Source organism: Aptenodytes patagonicus, chromosome 7, assembly GCF_965638725.1.
Source record: "Aptenodytes patagonicus chromosome 7, bAptPat1.pri.cur, whole genome shotgun sequence".
Taxonomy (NCBI): Eukaryota; Metazoa; Chordata; class Aves; order Sphenisciformes; family Spheniscidae; genus Aptenodytes; species Aptenodytes patagonicus.
Window position 1 is genome coordinate 70,234,083 of NC_134955.1, and position 17,029 is coordinate 70,251,111.

The following is a 17,029-nucleotide window of genomic DNA, read 5'->3' on the forward strand; positions in this document are numbered from 1 at the left end:
TGAAAAAGTGGTATTTGCCAACTCAGAGCTAATCAGAACAATTTGTCTGTTTTCCCCAACTTCATTTATTTAAAGAAAAATGGTAATTCATTAGAAGTCAGAATTCAAATTTCCTGTTTTCTTTCAAAACAGTAAAATAATACCATTTCAAACTGCATGCCAGAGTTGTAGAGAGTTGTACATAGTTCCTAATTGTACTAAGTACACAAGAGACTAAAAGCTTTTATCTGTTCATCTCCCGACTTTCCCCAGTCTGTGGTCCGTCTTGGGATCAGCAATAATTGCCTGAACTGCTACAATCGCTTCGTTAATTTTTGTTTGCAGCTCTCGGAGCTCCTCTATATGCAGCAGTCGGAGAATTTGGGCAGCTTCATTGAGAACAGCATCTGGGCGAGATGCAGAAAGAGAAGTCGTATCAAGCATTTTCATCGAACACGAAGGTCTTAAGCTTAATCTAAGCCAATGCTCTGCACTTCATTCATGCTTGTGGTGTTCATACTTCAAGCAGGGAACAACTTCCCCTGCAGCTAGAGAGGGACAGGGTGCTCTGCAAAACCTCACTCAGCTTCCTGCAGCCCTCGCAGTAATCCACAGCCAAGTCGGGTCAGCACAAAGCATTCTGAGTAGTTATTTAGGGGTACGTGGGGCAAGAGTGAAGCCAGACTAGTGGAGTCCCAGGTCATCTGGCTATTGTTTACGAAATAATCTGTCAGGTCATGCCAACTTGCCCTGCCTCCGACTAGATTTTAGGTAAAATTAGCCCTAGGTTAACGGTTGGACTTGGTGATCTTAAAGGTCTTTTCCAACCTAAACGATTCTATAAGACACACGGAAGCAGCGCAGAGGTCCTCTGCTGGCAGATGCAAGATTTACAAGGCAACAGTAACGAGATGCATTCCTTCCGCTTGCAGACATGGCTGCCACTAAAAGCTGTTGTTTAAACATTACTCTGAGACAACATATTCCACAGCTAAGATTTATGCTTTTCTGTTCCAAAACAAAATGCACAGGAGTGCTCGTAAATAACAAGCTGGGAGGGAGCAATTCCTTCCACTACAGGCTTTTTTACTGTACGCGTTATCTACATTTTTGACAGTAATATACTTTGTCAAAGGCAAACATCGCTATTTAAAAGTAACATTAAGAGGACTGCTTACCTCCTGTGTCAAAACCAAGAATGTGCTTTTCCAAAGCAACAGGCAAACCCTTTAAAAAGAAAAAGCATGTTCAAATGTAATTAGAAATGTCATTTTGCATGTTTGGAAAATAAAAATCAAGTACTACAGCAGGTAACTCTGGAGCAGAGGACACTTGAGTTTTGCTTATCTAGACGTGTGCGGCAACTTCAAAAAGTCATCACGCCGATTAAACGCGCGCCTTTGTGCGCTGAAACATCAAACCCAGAGTATGAATAAAAGAAAAAATCTTCATGTTTAATAATCCCCCTACTTGTCAAGCGAACCCCATTGGATACACACTGCCCACATTCAATCCTTAAAAGGCTAACAACAGTACTGCAAGAGAACACCCAATCCAGCAACATCGCTACCCAGACAAACAAAAAGCATGCACAAACTAGGCTTTCTAAAAAAACTATTGCCTTTAAAGAGCTGCCAGTTTTCAAAGCACTGGCTGATTTGAAAGAGAGCTGTAAAAACTCTCTGTAATCAAATGAGTTTCTCAAGCACTGAACTTGCAACCTCCATCAACATCCCCAGAAGCATTTTCTCAAGTGTTAAAATAAGCGTCATGTCTTATCTTGAAAGCCGTACCTTGACAACCCAACAAGGTAAATCCCATTTTATTTGATACATTTAAACCACAGGTGCAGCAGTACAAGTGTCCTCAGCATAGTTGTACATATCCTCCAGTCAGAGATCATTTCTGTACCTATTTTATCTTTTCCCCGCTCTATCTTGATATTGCCAAGAATGCAACTCATGACATTTTGCATGTAAGTCATCTGCCATGCAGCAGTCAAGCATTCATAACCTGTTTCCAGGGACAAGGCTTAATATACAAAGTGTCACTGGCTAGTATTTTGGCCATTAACAAGCCAGCCAAAATCAGAAGCGGAGGTTTATTTTTCCTCTCCTTCTATCCTGCAGCCCAGCTATCCCCTCTGCTTTTAAGACATTTTCTTCATTCATCTGGTACACTACGATGTTGATAATCGCCGCTGGCACGGATAAAGCTGTTTTCCTGCCTCCAACCCCCTGCCTTTTCTCCACCTCACTTGAAATTTAGCATTCCTAACGAGGATACACTCCCAGCAACATATATCACATTCAGTGACACATTTCAACCTAAGACCTGACGACGCTTTGAAGCCCTATCAAATATGAACAATTCTTTGGCATGGAAAAAATTCACTGTTCCTCAGAAAAGCTAGTTCTGCCAAACACACAGAAAATCCCATTTTGATCCCTACACGTCAGCTGCACAGCTATGTAAACAACAACTAAAAGCAGCTTTTTTTAACAGTAGTTACAGAACCTAAAACAAATACAGCAGTCTCAGCTGCTTTCATATTTCCCTGCTCTTTTAACAGTTTTATGGATGGACAAGACCAAAGCTTTGATTTACTGTTCCAACGCTTCTGGCAATTACTGCACTGCAGCTCAGAGCACCTGCGACTGCCACTTAGTAAACACCATAAGCAGTGTTATGATAATAAATAAAGCATGGCCTGTTCTGAGCAGCTGCCAGAAAAGATGAAGGGACTTGCGCTCTTTGACCAGATCCAGTCGCTTTAGCGGGGACGCTTCTAAACATACACCTGCAGGGCAAGAGAGGCTGCCTTCCCTGGCTGCGCCCAAGACCCGGTGCCGGCAGCTGCTGCGCCAAACGCCGGCGAGAAGAGCTGGAGAACTGGGATGTTTAAGAAAAACCACAGTCACCCCCTGGAAGACCTTACAAACAGACAGCTTGTGGTTAGAACCTATCTCTGCAAAAATCTGAGGTTTAAGTGCAGAAGTTTCCTTCGCCATTTCTCTTTTTGGGGAAGGGGGCGGAGGGAGGAGTTGCATGTCCAACATCCCGTTCCTTAAACACATACGAGGTGTACATACGACGCGAAACACTCCATAGAAGGAATGTTTCAACCTGTTTACGCAGCCAACGCTGCCGGTTCCAAGGAAAAGCCAGGTCATACATTTCTTCTCATACCGTAGGCCTGCTGCACTGAAGAGTAAGGGTAATCCTCTAGCAAATACGAAGCCAGGAGAACAGCTATTTACATGAAATATCACACAGGTACCTGTATTTGTATTCAACTGAAACAAAAAGAGCTTTCTATACTCTCCATAATCCTCTGGGTCTTTCAGAATGAGGATGGCGAAAACAAAGCAAGTTTCCACCACCCTCCTAAGCGAAGTATTTAAACAGAACCGGGTTTGACTGAGATGCCAGACATTTACACCTGTACTTCTTTACTCGATATGGAATAATCAACACTAGACTCATGCAGTGTATATACAAACCTCCTTGGACTGACTGGCCTTCGCTATGGCGTCCTGCGTCAAGCGCTCTTGAACCAAAATGCGAATTGCCTAGGAAAAACATTTGAAGGCGAGAGTAAGTAATTGACATCTTGATGCATTTCTCGGCAATTCCAAGGGAAAAGGAGCCAACATTATAACCCAGCATAACCTCAAACCCACAGTTTTGTGAAAGACATTTTGGAAAACTCTTTCAGACCCTAAACCTTTTCAAATAGCACTATTCTTTGCAAGTAGCGTCTTGCACAGGTGTAGTCTCTTCGGCTGTGGGAAGGCAGCTTAACCAGAAGAAAAGGACTTTACACTTATTAATTTCAGCCACTACTGGGCCAGAAACTGCAAAGTACTAGGCACTCTCAAAGCCTGCGATTTCCAGAACGACCTGATCGTGATCCCAAAGCGGCAGCACCATTTTTATTTTTCTGAGATCGCACACCTTTAATGCTGCAGCAATACAGCTTCTTCAGGAAGGAAAGCCTGCTACTGGCATCTTTCAGTAGGTGCTGAACCATCTTCCACATGCAGAGGAGCCTGGAGCAAGGCTACCCACCCAGGTTTTAGAAAGACTGAGAGCAGAAAGGGATTATTTTTAGACACAGGAACAAGAACAGCCCTGATTTTAACAATCCTGCTGCTCATCTGTTTTTACCGGCTCCAGTACATAGCACAAAATCATATCGGAGCTATCAGTTACTGATACCTACAGCTGTAAACGTCTCTAAAAATAACTGAAGGAATACCACGCAGGCAGACTTCCACCAGAAAGAACTGAGTCTGTCAAACACATTCCTCAGACTTCCCCTGATGAGTAGCCAAATGTGACAGAAGCAGTCTTACTGCTTCATGTTTCTCTTCCAAGATTTGGTCATGATAAAGTTGAGAGGCAATACTAGAAAGTTGCCACTGAATACTTCTAGAAATCTTTCTAACTGAAGGGAGTAGCCTGGACAAAAGAGTGATTTGATGAGGACTTTAAATTCCAGCAGTGAAACCAGACCCTGCGTAAGAGAATGTTGAGTGCCATTTGCATTAGAAAAAGGATATCCAACTGTGTTACAAATACGCTTTCTGATCAACTTGCCAAATTCAAATAAATAAAATGGGACGCCGAATATCTCGCTGCTCACTCTGGCCAAGGTCTGGCCAGATGTCTGTGGCATGCTTGCACCCTTTGGCCTTCCCTAAGCATCCGTTCCAGAGTGTCCAAGCCTGAATAGGGATCACAAATTCTTCGCATGCGCACTGCAAACCTGCTTACTGTGGTGTAGAATTAAGAGTTTCACTGACACATTCTAATACCATCAAACCCTGAAAACTAGCGTTACTGTTGTTCATGTAACATGAATTGCCATTGCAGGAATCTATTCTCACTGTAATTAAAAGCAAGAAAATTCAGGCTGATGGTTTTGTCCGACCGCTTCTGTCCAAAGAAGTAAGACTAGAAATGTGGAAATAGTGACAGAAATGTAAATACATTTAAGCAGAAAACACATTCTGCTTTCTCTTCGAGTTGTTAGTACCGAATTAGAAGAACCCAGATGAAGTTCGCTAGCCTCGAGACAATCCTGTAAGACGACCCGAAGGAACTCTGTCTAACAAGGGCTGAGCTCATGCTGCAGATCCTCAACACTGCCATTCACAGGGTCTCTTCTCTTCCTACCCAATATCCCTTTTCACTGGTTTTTGTGGGGTTTGGGTTTTTTTGGTAGGGGTTTGATATTCCAGATCTCCACCACTCTTTAAAGATTGGTTAAGAGTTCAAAGGCTATTTTGGGAAGGCAAAGGAGGATACCATACTGGAGAGAATGAGAAAGTGATTGATGGGATAACTGCAGGCCGTTAATTCCTTAGGAAACCAGGCTGACGTGATAATACTGTTTAAGTATACCTGTTATAGACTTACACACACTTTATAAACTTCAATACCCATGGCATTTAGTTTCTCCAAAATAAATTCAGCAAATATCACAGCTTCTGTAATGGATGGACATCATGGGGTTTTTTCAGTGAAATGAGTTTATTTTGGTGCCAAACAAAACTAAGCTTATTTCCATATTGTGACATGATCAAGTGGGAACTCAGGATTGCTACAGCCTCAGTAAATACAGTACAGGTTCAACCCGAAATTTACAGGTAACTACGGAGTTCCACCACTAAATCACAAATTTTATCACAGTCATAAAAAAGATGCCTTAGAAAATTAATTAGCCTATTTACTGCATTTAAAAGCCATGATTAGTTGTCAAGACTAAATTAAACTGACTTCGGTAATGACAAGGAGTGAACAGTTCACAGGACCAAAAGGAGGAGGAGGAAGCAGCTTTAACTGTGGCTCCTCCCCAGGTTGTTTGTTTTAAAACATCCTTTGCATCACTTAGCCTCTATGTTTTCAAGTTTCTCTTAATTTCTAGCACTGGAATACAATCTTCTCCTTTGAGTGCGTTCCTCAATATTTCTGCGGTTCATTAAAAACACACAAAGCAATACTTCGGCTAACCTAGAGCACTTCAAATTCCAAACAACAGTTCCCAGTGTTGGATTTCCAGGAACTCAGCTACAGCTGAACTGTTTACCAAGATAATTATCCCTGCATTAATTTCCATGATTTATATTCTGTGTTCTTATCTGCTTGAAAAGGCACATACAGGATGAGTTTTACTTTCTATTTGTGCCTAAAAAGTCATAGTTATCGGTAACTCTGCACCACAAGCTACTACACACATACCAGCCACTGGGGAGAAGGAAGAAAGGGGGTCTGAAAACTGTGAAACTCACCTTAAGCATTACCAAGTAATCATCATGTCGCTGAATTTGAAGCAGATTAGCTAAAGCCATCACTCCAGCCTTGAAATCAGGATTATTCACTGTGAAAATAATCATCATCATTAAAAACAGATGCTAGTTTAACTGGCTCCAAAAGACAGAATTGGCTTCCTGACTCCACGGTATCGATTGCTCTCAAGGATGGGCAAGGCCATGGATACAGAGCAGTGAGCAACCACTTAGTCTGGCTACAGAGCAATCCAAGCGTGCACTGGGCTTCGTAGCCAGGTTGCAGACCACCACCCAAGGACAAACAGCACTGTTTTCAATGCCAAAGGCATTGCCTATGTCCTACTGCACAGGAAACCTGTGTTACGTCTTTAAAAATGAAGCCAATTACACAAAGGTATTCTCTTTTATAAATCTTTCTATCACTGCAGAGCAGAACTGCGCCTGCTGGGTGAGGGCAGGACCAACTCCTAGCTGTCTTCTTGTAGAAGGAGCAATGGGAGAAGACTTGCAGGATTTAGGGCTAATTTTAGTAGTTGTTTTCCACCACTTCCACTTATTGTGAATGTGCCTCATAGCCAAAAAAATTAAAATGATTACAAGAGGTACAGCTGGGGAAGACTGAGCCAACAGGTAATACTGACAGTATTGGAGTAAACAGTCTGCCACCATGTTTCCTTAGCTTTTTTTTTTTTAAAGATATGTTAGAGTCTACAGTCAAAAGGTATCTTGCTTTTTCACCCTAACCCACATTAAGTACTCATGTTTTATAGAGCTCTCTGCAAAGCTGTTAAGGTAAATACCCTTCAGCTGCTTCCGCATTGCCTGATAAGAGCCCTCCCAACTTACTCGTATCTGATCAATTCTCTGGGCACCTCATTCTGCTGGGAAAGATTCTCCCCTCTGCCCTTCCCTTTTTTGCCAACAGAAAAAGCTCTGCATCAGCGCACATCCACATACCTGGGATTCACGTGGAGTAGTTCTTCCTTCCTTCGGTAGGAATACAGACAAGTGCAAACAACTCAGAGTAACTCTCAAAATACTGTTCACAGAGAGGCAGTTTGTATTATTTATGAATACATAAACCCTGCATTCCTAAAGCTTTAAATGGGGCTTTAAAACGTTACATGTATCACAGTATTATAACAACTTAAAATCTGAAGAACGCCACACCGGCCATGGAACACATTCACGTACGATGCATCCATACAGTAGGCTGCTGCACACTTACCATCCAAGTTAATCAGCGGTTCTGCATTTTTTGCTGTATTGTCAGTATTTTTAGCACCATCAGGGGTAGAATCCTTATACTTATCAGCTGTTAAATTAAGAAGCAAAACACGAACACCATTAGAGCTAATGACAAAAATAACTAGTTAGAAGTTTAGCGCCAAGGTGTAGTTTGCTATAGCTGTATTTTTGGGGTGTGGTAATTGCCCAAGAGCCTTCTGGGCTTACACGCTGACGTTCTGGAGCTCCCTACTAAGGTCCCCAAAGGCTGCCGTTCCAGTGAGCTACCCTAACAGCTCCCATCTGCAGGGAGCTCACGTGCTATCCAAGAGCAGCATCAGAGCATGCTCCACACTTATGTAGGACATTATGCTCTTTATTAAGGCTCTGCCTACAGTCTTCATCCCAGAAGGCTGAACAAGCTGCACCTTACAGTTCTACCACTTTTAAAATCCATCATTTCAACTAGCATTGGCCCTCTGCCTCAATCAGCAGCATATGTAGGGCTCAAGAACTACAGATTGAAGTCAGTTCTGATCAGCCAGTAAAACGTTTCCAGCGAAGGCTCTGTTTTATAGACTGCAGCGTTCATCTACAACCCACACAGGGGTTTTTCAAGCCTTCTGAGGATGGGACCTCCTGGCTCCTCCATCTTCACATACCCCCGAGTCACAGGCGGCTCATTCTCTCCATCATGAGGGACTGAGAACCAGCTCTACAGATTGCAGGTATTTATATTGCGTCCCTGTCTGGGGCAGAGCTCAGCCCTGCAGGAATTCAAGGTAAAGGAAAACAGTACTTTGGCCATTATTATGTTTGCCACCAGTAATTACGTTTGTATCTGCGCTCTCACTATAAGGAAATGAAACTGCTACTGACTGTTGAGATTTAACTTAACTTTTTCATAACCTTGCCCTAGTTCCCAAGGGCTCAGGATCTACTCCCTGTGAAACAAGGGTCTAAGAATAACTTATTTGAATAAATGTAGTACTAAATAAAATGCATTTAATACACTTTAGAGTAAGTTCTCATAAAAGCAATCCCACAGGGAGAAGGGTATAAATATAAACAATGGGGTTTGCTATATCGAGAAATAAAGTAATAAATGCAAGTATGCTACTGCACTGTCCCACGGGAGCTGAAGAGAAACAGTTCACATCTGAATATGGTGCAAAACCAAGCAGATGAAAGCACATTTTTATTTTTTTTAAGAAAACAATATATACTTTTGACCTTTGTCTTAATTTGACGAATACGTCATAGAATTAAACAGAAAAACTCATTTCCCTACCATTTTGAAATATTAAATATATTCACCCATACCATTATCTCCATACTCGAGCCTAACTGCTAAGCCAAGAAGCCAGTCCACTGTTTCTTGTCGTTCTTGCATTTTGAAAGGACAGTTTACGTCTTTCATATACTGCGGAGTAGAAAGAGGGGAAAACAAATAGATGTTATTGACCTGTATGAAGTAGCTAGGAGCACAGAACTGTTTTTTAAACAGTCACTTTCCCACAGACCTTAAAGTTGTTAGAAGATAGTTACTAACAAGAAGCATCACTGTGAAACGTCCTGCTGTGGCATCTGATCCATCTGAGACATTTTAGAGCGCTCCAATCCGCTGCTAACTCGAGTCTGCCATTTAGTAATGGCACCTGCTTTTTAATGAACGTTATTCATGTTATTCGTTGTCAGACTGCAAACCAGAGAAACCGAAATACCCCTTTCTTTGCTCTCTGTTCGTTTTACACAGTAAGTGGAGGCAAGGGAAAGGGGAAGGACAGAGAACAAGTTACAGCAAAAACTCCCCATCTAAAGCAGGAAGGAGGAATGGTGCTACCTAAGGCTTTCACAATACTGGTATCAGAGGATTCTGAGGGGCGGCAGAAGTAATTTTCCCTTTCTTAGTGTCCCAGCCACATGTTGTCCTCTCTTGTTGTACACAATCACTGTCTCTGCTCTTCTGAAGCCAGAACACGGGACCCAGCCCAGCCCGCTGCCAAGACTCCCAAAGCCCAGGACATAGTGACATTTTGCTGTGCCCCTTTGCTGGAGGGAGAGAAGTGCCACACAGCCTCTACTCCGGCAGCATCAGCACGGAGGGAAAGGGCACCAGGGGCTGGAGAGCACTAGAAGGCAGGGCTCCCCTGTCAGGCACGCAGAGAAGGACAGTCTGGCCAAGCCAAGAAAGATACCACTGATACCACAACAGTACCAGCTGCCAGTAATTCTAGTATCACATACATTTACGTACATGTTATTAGAATGCTTTAGGCTCCCTCCTGCAAGGCATGAGCATTGCAACTCCAATCCTCCTGGGCAGTGAGCAGGGCAAGCAGTTCCAGGGGAAAAAAAAGTGAGATGAATGGGCACTGAGCATTACGGAGCAGCATTTTCAGCTCCTCGCAGGGCTGTTTTGAGAGAAAGGCAATGGGAACCAAGAGGGAAAGCTCAACAGCCCTGTGGTGACTCAAAAGGCTCACGAGCACACAGGAGATCACTCGCAAAACGATGGCTGCTTGCCATGCTTTGTGCTGGCAGTGGAAAATCATCTATCTGAAATAATAAGAGGTGCAGAGATGAGCTGCAGTAGCTTTCTTCCACATGGTTGCAAAGCCTACGAGTTCATTCGCCTAATCCGTTTTCCTTTTGGTACATAAGAATCGTTAACGCAGAAAAAGCTGTTTATTTGTAGTCAGTTTTCTTTCTACTTCAAGAGCCGAATCAAATCAGGCAAGAAACAGATTAGGATGGATACCACCTATCGCAAAAACACAGCTGAGCAAAAATTGCATACAAAAGGTTCTACCATCTTAATAACTCCTACAGTTTGGCTTCAACAATACATTTAAATTCCTAGAAATGTAAAAGTTCAGAGACAGGACAAATATTCAGAGTAGTTTACATCCAACAACCAGAGCAGCTATTAATCATCACTTATATAAGACATCTTTATAATTTAAAACTGTGTTTGAAACAACAAAATACCTTTTCAAATGATTTGGGCCAGTCATCACTGTGTATGTTTCTTAAATTCCCTCGGTCTTCAATCTTGTAATGTCTGATTTTCTGGTCTTCGAGCCAGACAATAAAATTTCTGAATTCTGTTTCATCTGTCGGGAGAAGTAAACAAAGCAAGAATTAACCAGTATCTTAGGGGCAAAAACAAGCCCTTAAGTTTTGACCCAATTCATACAAATACTGGTGCCCCTGAGCGCTTTCATATTTTACCATAAAGATACCTCTAACACTAAAATCATGTATTCCAGAATAACATCTGACCAAAACTCAACACTGAGTTCTTTTCATTTTTCAAGTCACTTCAAATTGGCTACGGTTGACTGACTACACTAAAAGCCATCAAGCCAACAGATTGTTTTTATTGGGAACATAGTTACAACTTACTAAGCGAAGAAGGAAAGGTGAAACAATGATAGAGAAATTCAGTTCCTAACCCTGTTATCTGGACAAACATGTCACATGCAGCAGTAACCCCCCCCGTCTCTTCCAAAGAACAACGCACACAACTCGTGACTGTGCAAAGACATTTTCTTCCTTCGCTGTTGACTCAACTTTTCTTGGTTGTTGACCCAACATCTCATTATTTGGGAGCTGGAATTCCACAATACAAAGACTGTGGTCCAAACAAAGATATTCGTACCGGACAAAGCAATTAGCCTGCACCTGCACTTCAGCGACAGAATTCATTTCTGGACACAGCGGATCACAGCTCTGGGGTATCACCGGCCCCTCAAAAACCAGCTGTGATATTTTGGCTTTGGATGAGCTTTAATATCCCAAGTTAATGAATTTAATATCCTCCCGCATCTCAGAGTGGGGTAAGCACACCATTTTTGCCCATCAGGGACAAGAACGATACTTCTGCTTCTCAAAAGTGTCTTCTAAGTGATATAAGGGCCCTGCTTCTATCAAATGTGTTGTAAGAAAAGGGACGCGGTCACAACACATGCGAAGGAAAGCTTTCAGTAAGATCTTTTAAAACTTCTACACTGGCAAAATGAACCTTAAAGGAAGGAAAAAAAAAAAAGGAACATTAACCGTAAGGAACTTAAGACCCACAACAAAAGAAGATGCCAGTGGACAACGTCTCTTGAAAGAGAAGCAAGTCTACCCGAAGCACTGAAGGAAAAACAACCTATTAAAAAGATGACCTGAAGTGTACAATTGATCACACTGGCTAAATACATTTGTTACAGCACCCTTTCCAGCAAGAAAAAAAAGCATTGCAAAAATCAAGCATCAAAGTATTGATATGTACTGGTGCGTTACGGAAGAGACCCAGCCACGCCAAGAGACCCAGCCACGCCAAGAGACCCAGCCACGCCAAGAGACCGCTTATCCACCGCGCCGTCTCTGCCTCGCTTCGTGTACAGGACAACCCCGGCTCCAGGGCCGAAGGCAGGTTACCACAGCAGCTGAGGGGGTTTTCTGTGGCACGCGTGTGTCCCCCCCCCCGTCCCTCGCATTACCTAAACCAAGGCCCTTCACGGGGGGAGGCCAAGAACGGCAGCGGCATCGCCCACCCCCGGGATCCCGCCTTGGCTTTCGCTCTGTTCCTAGACGACGCTCCAAGAAGCCACCGAAACCGAGCGAACCGCGCAGAACCGCTGCAACGCCCGGGGGTCCCGGTTTTCCCGTTGGAAGCTCGGGATTTTCCCTAAACACCGTGCTGCGGCTAAAACTTCGAGCCCAGAGAGCCGCGCTACCGCTCCGAGCCCGGCAGACCCTTCCAGCCTTAACCCTCCTTCCCTCCTCGGGCCCCCCCGCCCGGGAGACACGGGGACACGGCGGGGGAAGGCGGGAGGTTTCCGAAGCGCTGAGGCGGGGGGGACGGCAAGGGGAAGGGCGAGCAGCCCCGGCTTCGGAGAGGGGCCGGGGGGGGGGGGGGGGGGGGCGGGGAAGGCCGTCGGTGCGTGAGGAGAGCGGCGGGAAGGCGCGGGTGGGGCGGGGGGAAGTCGGCGTGCAGCGGCCCCGCGGAGCCCCGCCGCAGCCCCTCACCCCTGCAGTTGAAGCCGGCCGGGTTGTGGTAGTCGAGAGCCGAGAGCTTGCGGCGGAACATGGTGCCGGTGCCGCCGGCGGCGCCTCCGCTGACGGGCGGGCCCAGCCGCTCGCCCCGCTCAGGCCCAGCCGACGGGCCGGACGGGAAGGAACACCCCCTTGCCCGGCTCTCTGCCCGCCCGTTGGCCAGCGCACGCCGAGCGACAATCTCTTCTACCAATCAGAGGCCGGAGGGGGCTGCCGGGAAGGGAAGCGGCGCTTCATCCAGCTTTATTGACACGACGGCGAGCGGACAGCGACAGGGGCGGGGCTTGGGGCGGGGGCGGGGCCTAGGGCAGGCAGGGTCGGTGTGTAGGCCGCAGTGGGGAGCTGTGGGGCGAGCGCTGGGCTGAACTGGGGAGCACTGGGCTGAACTGGGGAGAACTGGGGAGCACTGGGCTGAACTGGGGAGCACTGGGCTGAACTGGGGAGCACTGGGCTGAACTGGGCTGTACTGGGGAGAACTGGGCTGTACTGGGAGGCACTGGGCTGAACTGGGGAGCACTGGGCTGAACTGGGGAGCACTTGGCTGTACTGGGGAGCACTGGGCTGTACTGGGGAGAACTGGGCTGTACTGGGGAGAACTGGGCTGAACTGGGCTGAACTGGGGAGCACTGGGTGGCACTGGGCTGAACTGGGGAGCACTGGGCTGAACTGGGGAGAACTGGGGAGAACTGGGCTGTACTGGGCTGAACTGGGGAGCACTGGGGAGAACTGGGCTGTACTGGGCTGAACTGGGGAGCACTGGGCTGTACTGGGGAGAACTGGGCTGAACTGGGCTGTACTGGGGAGCACCAGGCTGAACTGGGGAGCACTGGGCTGAACTGGGCTGTACTGGGGAGCACTGGGCTGAACTGGGCGGCACTGGGTGGCACTGGGCTGAACTGGGGAGCACTGGGCTGTACTGGGCTGAACTGGGGAGTACTGGGCAGCACCGGGCTGAACTGGGGAGCACTGGGCGGCACTGGGCTGTACTGGGGAGCACTGGGCTGAACTGGGTGGCACTGGACTAAACTGGGGAGTACTGGGTAGCACTGGGCTGAACTGGGTGGCACTGGACTAAACTGGGGAGTACTGGGTGGCACTGGGCTGTACTGGGGGAGCACTGGGCTGAACCGGGGAGCACTGGGCTGAACTGGGCAGCACGGGGCAGCACTGGGGAGGATTGAGCTGTACTGGGGAGCACTGGGGCAGCCCCACAGCACTGCCCAGAGCTGCATGTGGGGCTGGGGGTGCGGGCCCCCCACGGCCCTCCGCCACACCTTACCTGCCCCACATCCGCCCCGGAACCACCTGAGGGGCAGAAAGGCCTTGGGGGGGGGCAGCCCGGTGCCCCACACGCTGGGAGGGGATGGGCACCCCGAGGCCCTGGGCACGCTCTGGCGGCCCTTGGGGCCGGGGGGCTGGTCCTGGGGCCCACTGTGGCCCCTGCGCCAGCAGCGCCGTGGGGCTTGGCGCCCCGATGGCGTTTCTTGGGGTGGGTTGTCCCCAGCCGCCGCTGCTGGGCCGTGCCCTGGGGCCGCGGCGAGGGCCACGAGGAATGAGGGGGGGTCACAGCCTGGCAAGCAAGGGGGGGAGGCTTTGCTGTCGGCTTCGGGGGGGGGTGATTCCACCCCTATTCACTCTATTTTTAACACCGCACTCAGGCCGCTGCAGCGTGGCGGTGCAGATGCCGGGAAGTCCCTCACAAAATTAGGCAGGAGCAGAACTGACCTTTCTGGAGGGGAAAAAAAGCAACCCACCAGAGAAGGGGCAGTTGTTTTTCCTTCTCGGTGCGCGTGTGACATTTGCTTTCCGGAGTTTAGAAACCCAGCCGTTTTTATAGTCTTCAAACCACGCGTGAATCATCCCGATTTCGCACAGATCCGCCCCAGCCCGGAGCTGGCTCGGCAGCGCTCCCTCGTCCTCCTGGGAAGCAGCGAAGGGGGTTTCTGGGCAGGGACAGGCGGGGGACGCGGCTGCCTGCCGAGCCTGAGCCCCCTCTCCTTTTCTGGAGGGAGAGGGGGCTCAGGGAGAGAGCTGCTCCTTAATTGCAGCTTGCAATTAAACCGTTTTCAGTGCCAACGCCGCTGCTGCCATTCGTCATCGGGTTCTTGCTCCCAGATATATTTCCGTCACCGCCGAGGCAGGAAAAGTTTCTGCTCTGGTGGCGTTTTGCTAAAGGGCTCTGTGCAGTGCCAGCAGCAGGTGAAGGATGCCCGTTTAAGGGTTTGGGGTTTTTTTTGGGTGGTTTTGCCTGGAGAAGGCGATGAGCCCGGGGTGGGAGTGAGACCACTCCCTGTCGTCCCCCCCCCCCACCCCTCCCCAGCTTGGGTGGCGCGTTGCAGACGTGGTGCTGACAGCGCGACGAGCCGATGCAATATTCATCCTGACATTTCTCTCCGCGCCAGCCCTTCCCAGAGCTCCAGCTGGCAGCCGGCGCAGCCGCCGACTGCGGTGCTGCGATGGCAGGGTGGCAGGGGGCTGAGCCAAAACCCCCCCCGCCCCGCAGCCACCCCGAACCCCGGGGGGGGGGGGACCGGGGCAGGGGGGGGGCAGTTCTGCCTCCCTTCCCCTTTAGGACCATTCCTCTCCCATTCACCGTATCTCCTCCGGCTGGTTCCTGGAGCGGTTTAACGGAGGGCAGGGCCTCCCGGCCCTGCCTGCAGCAGGCAGAGAGCCAGCTCTGCCTCCTCCGGCTTTCGCAGCCGGAACCCACGCGTGCTTCAGCGCGTTGCCGACACGTGCGCGAGCGGTGACATGCAAGTGAGCGCTAAAGGCGCCAAAGGCTCCGGCGTGGTTAAAAGGAGCTTGGGACCGTCCCCGGGTTGTGCGGCCGTCTTGAGGGCACGTGCCCTCAGCCGCGCGAGTGTCGCGCGTCGTCCACCCCCGGCGAGGGTGGCCAACGATGGAGGTAGTGAAACCTCTGCATGGGTGCGGGGGGGGTGAACGCACAGCCGGTGGCCGGCACGGTCCCGAGCCAGCAGCAGGATGGGGGTCTCCACCCCTTCCTCCGCCTCTCCTGCCTTTGTCACCCTCAGGACAGCCCTTGCCCTTCCTAACCCATCCTGTTTCACCCTGGGTTTGGGGATCTTCCCCTTCCCTGGTGGGTCCGACCCCTCCTGCAGCAACATGCTGCAAGTCCCCCAGGGCAAAGCCAGCCCCAGGAGCTGCGAAGAGGGGTTGTGCTTCTCCTCTTCCTCCTGCATGCTGGAAATCTAACGGGCTTGCATCTAATGAATGCAATTAGTGCAAATGGGTTTTATTCTCATCAGCGAGCCACACAGGGCTGGTGTCAGGGTGTGCGGGGCAGGCAGCAGCGTGGCGTGCAGGGAGCAACATCTCCTGCCTACGCTTTCCCCGGGCGCTCCACACCTCCTCCGGCTCGGCAGATGCTGCCGGCTCGGCGGTGCCGCCGCCGCTCGGGAGCTGAAGCCCGGGGAAGTGAGGATGAAACAGAGCAAGCCTTGGAAATGGAGGAGAGCCAGCGAGGTACGGCAACAGCTGAGCGTCGCCTGTCTTGGCATGCCGAGCAGGCGAGGCATCGCGGGAGCGACAGTTGGCTCGCTCCCTCGCAGTGACACCGATGGTTTTTCTTTTAAGCTGGCCCGATGGGCACAGCAAGGGATGGGGAGCTGAGAGTTGAGCCAGCCGGTGCTGAAAAGTCTCCCCAGGGCTGGGCAACATTTGCCACTTGCTCTTAATGCGCTGAAGACTGAAATACCTACACGGCGTCCGCGCTGGTCTCGGTGGCGATGGGTTTCGTTGCAAAACCCACGCTGCCGCCTTGCTCCTGGCCCCAGAGATGACCTCAGGCTAAGCAGCCTCCAACCGCAGCCATCCACTTAGCCGGGAAACCATTCGTCTGCAAGGGCCCTACAAAACCAGAGAGAAAATTCGGGGCACGGTAAATTTGGTAGGAGCAGGGCATCTTTCTAAGCACCGGGGAAGGGAGGTGGGTGTGAGGGGGGGGACACGGGGGGACACGGGGGGATGCTTTGCTTTGCTGCAGCCCGGGCGCAAGCTGGGCATGGAGAGAGTCCTGCTGTCCTGCTCTCCATCACCCCTTCCTCAGCCTCCCACCGCAGCAAGGACGGGGCTGAGACTCTCGGAGCCTCCCCAAAACAGCCCCAAACGAGGCCATTCCTGCTCTGGGCTACGGGCCGGACCGCAGCAGGCCAGATCCTGTGCTGGGCGTGCTGGAGACGGCGCTGGGGAGAGTGTACTCCCTGCCAGGGATGGGAGAAGAAGGAAAGCGCAGGAGAAGGGATGGACATCAAAACTAGAGCTTTCAGGTGTCCCTCAATTTCTGAGCGACGGTGATTTTAAGCAAGCAGCAATGTCCCACCCTGAACAAGCCTGATCCCCCCCGGCGTTAGCTCATCCTGCGGGAACAGAAAGTTGCGGCTCGGCAGGGGCTGAAGCCCCGAGAGGCTTCACTTTCCCTCGCCGACGGGCATGAAAACTCCTGCCAAACCCCACGCCCC

General features: G+C 49.4%; 1 protein-coding gene across 1 annotated transcript; it reads right to left on the reverse strand.

Annotated features, from left to right (window-relative positions):
• Nucleotides 1-47: 47 nt before the first annotated feature.
• Nucleotides 48-12,663, reverse strand: RTRAF (RNA transcription, translation and transport factor). The gene is made up of 8 exons (XM_076345758.1): nucleotides 12,525-12,663; nucleotides 10,494-10,618; nucleotides 8,826-8,925; nucleotides 7,504-7,590; nucleotides 6,276-6,364; nucleotides 3,483-3,551; nucleotides 1,158-1,206; nucleotides 48-386 (listed from the first exon to the last, which is right to left on the reverse strand). The coding sequence occupies exons 1-8, from the start codon at nucleotides 12,583-12,585 to the stop codon at nucleotides 232-234; spliced, it is 735 nt and encodes a 244-aa protein (XP_076201873.1). The 5' UTR covers nucleotides 12,586-12,663; the 3' UTR covers nucleotides 48-231.
• Between the last annotated feature and the right edge of the window lie 4,366 nt (nucleotides 12,664-17,029).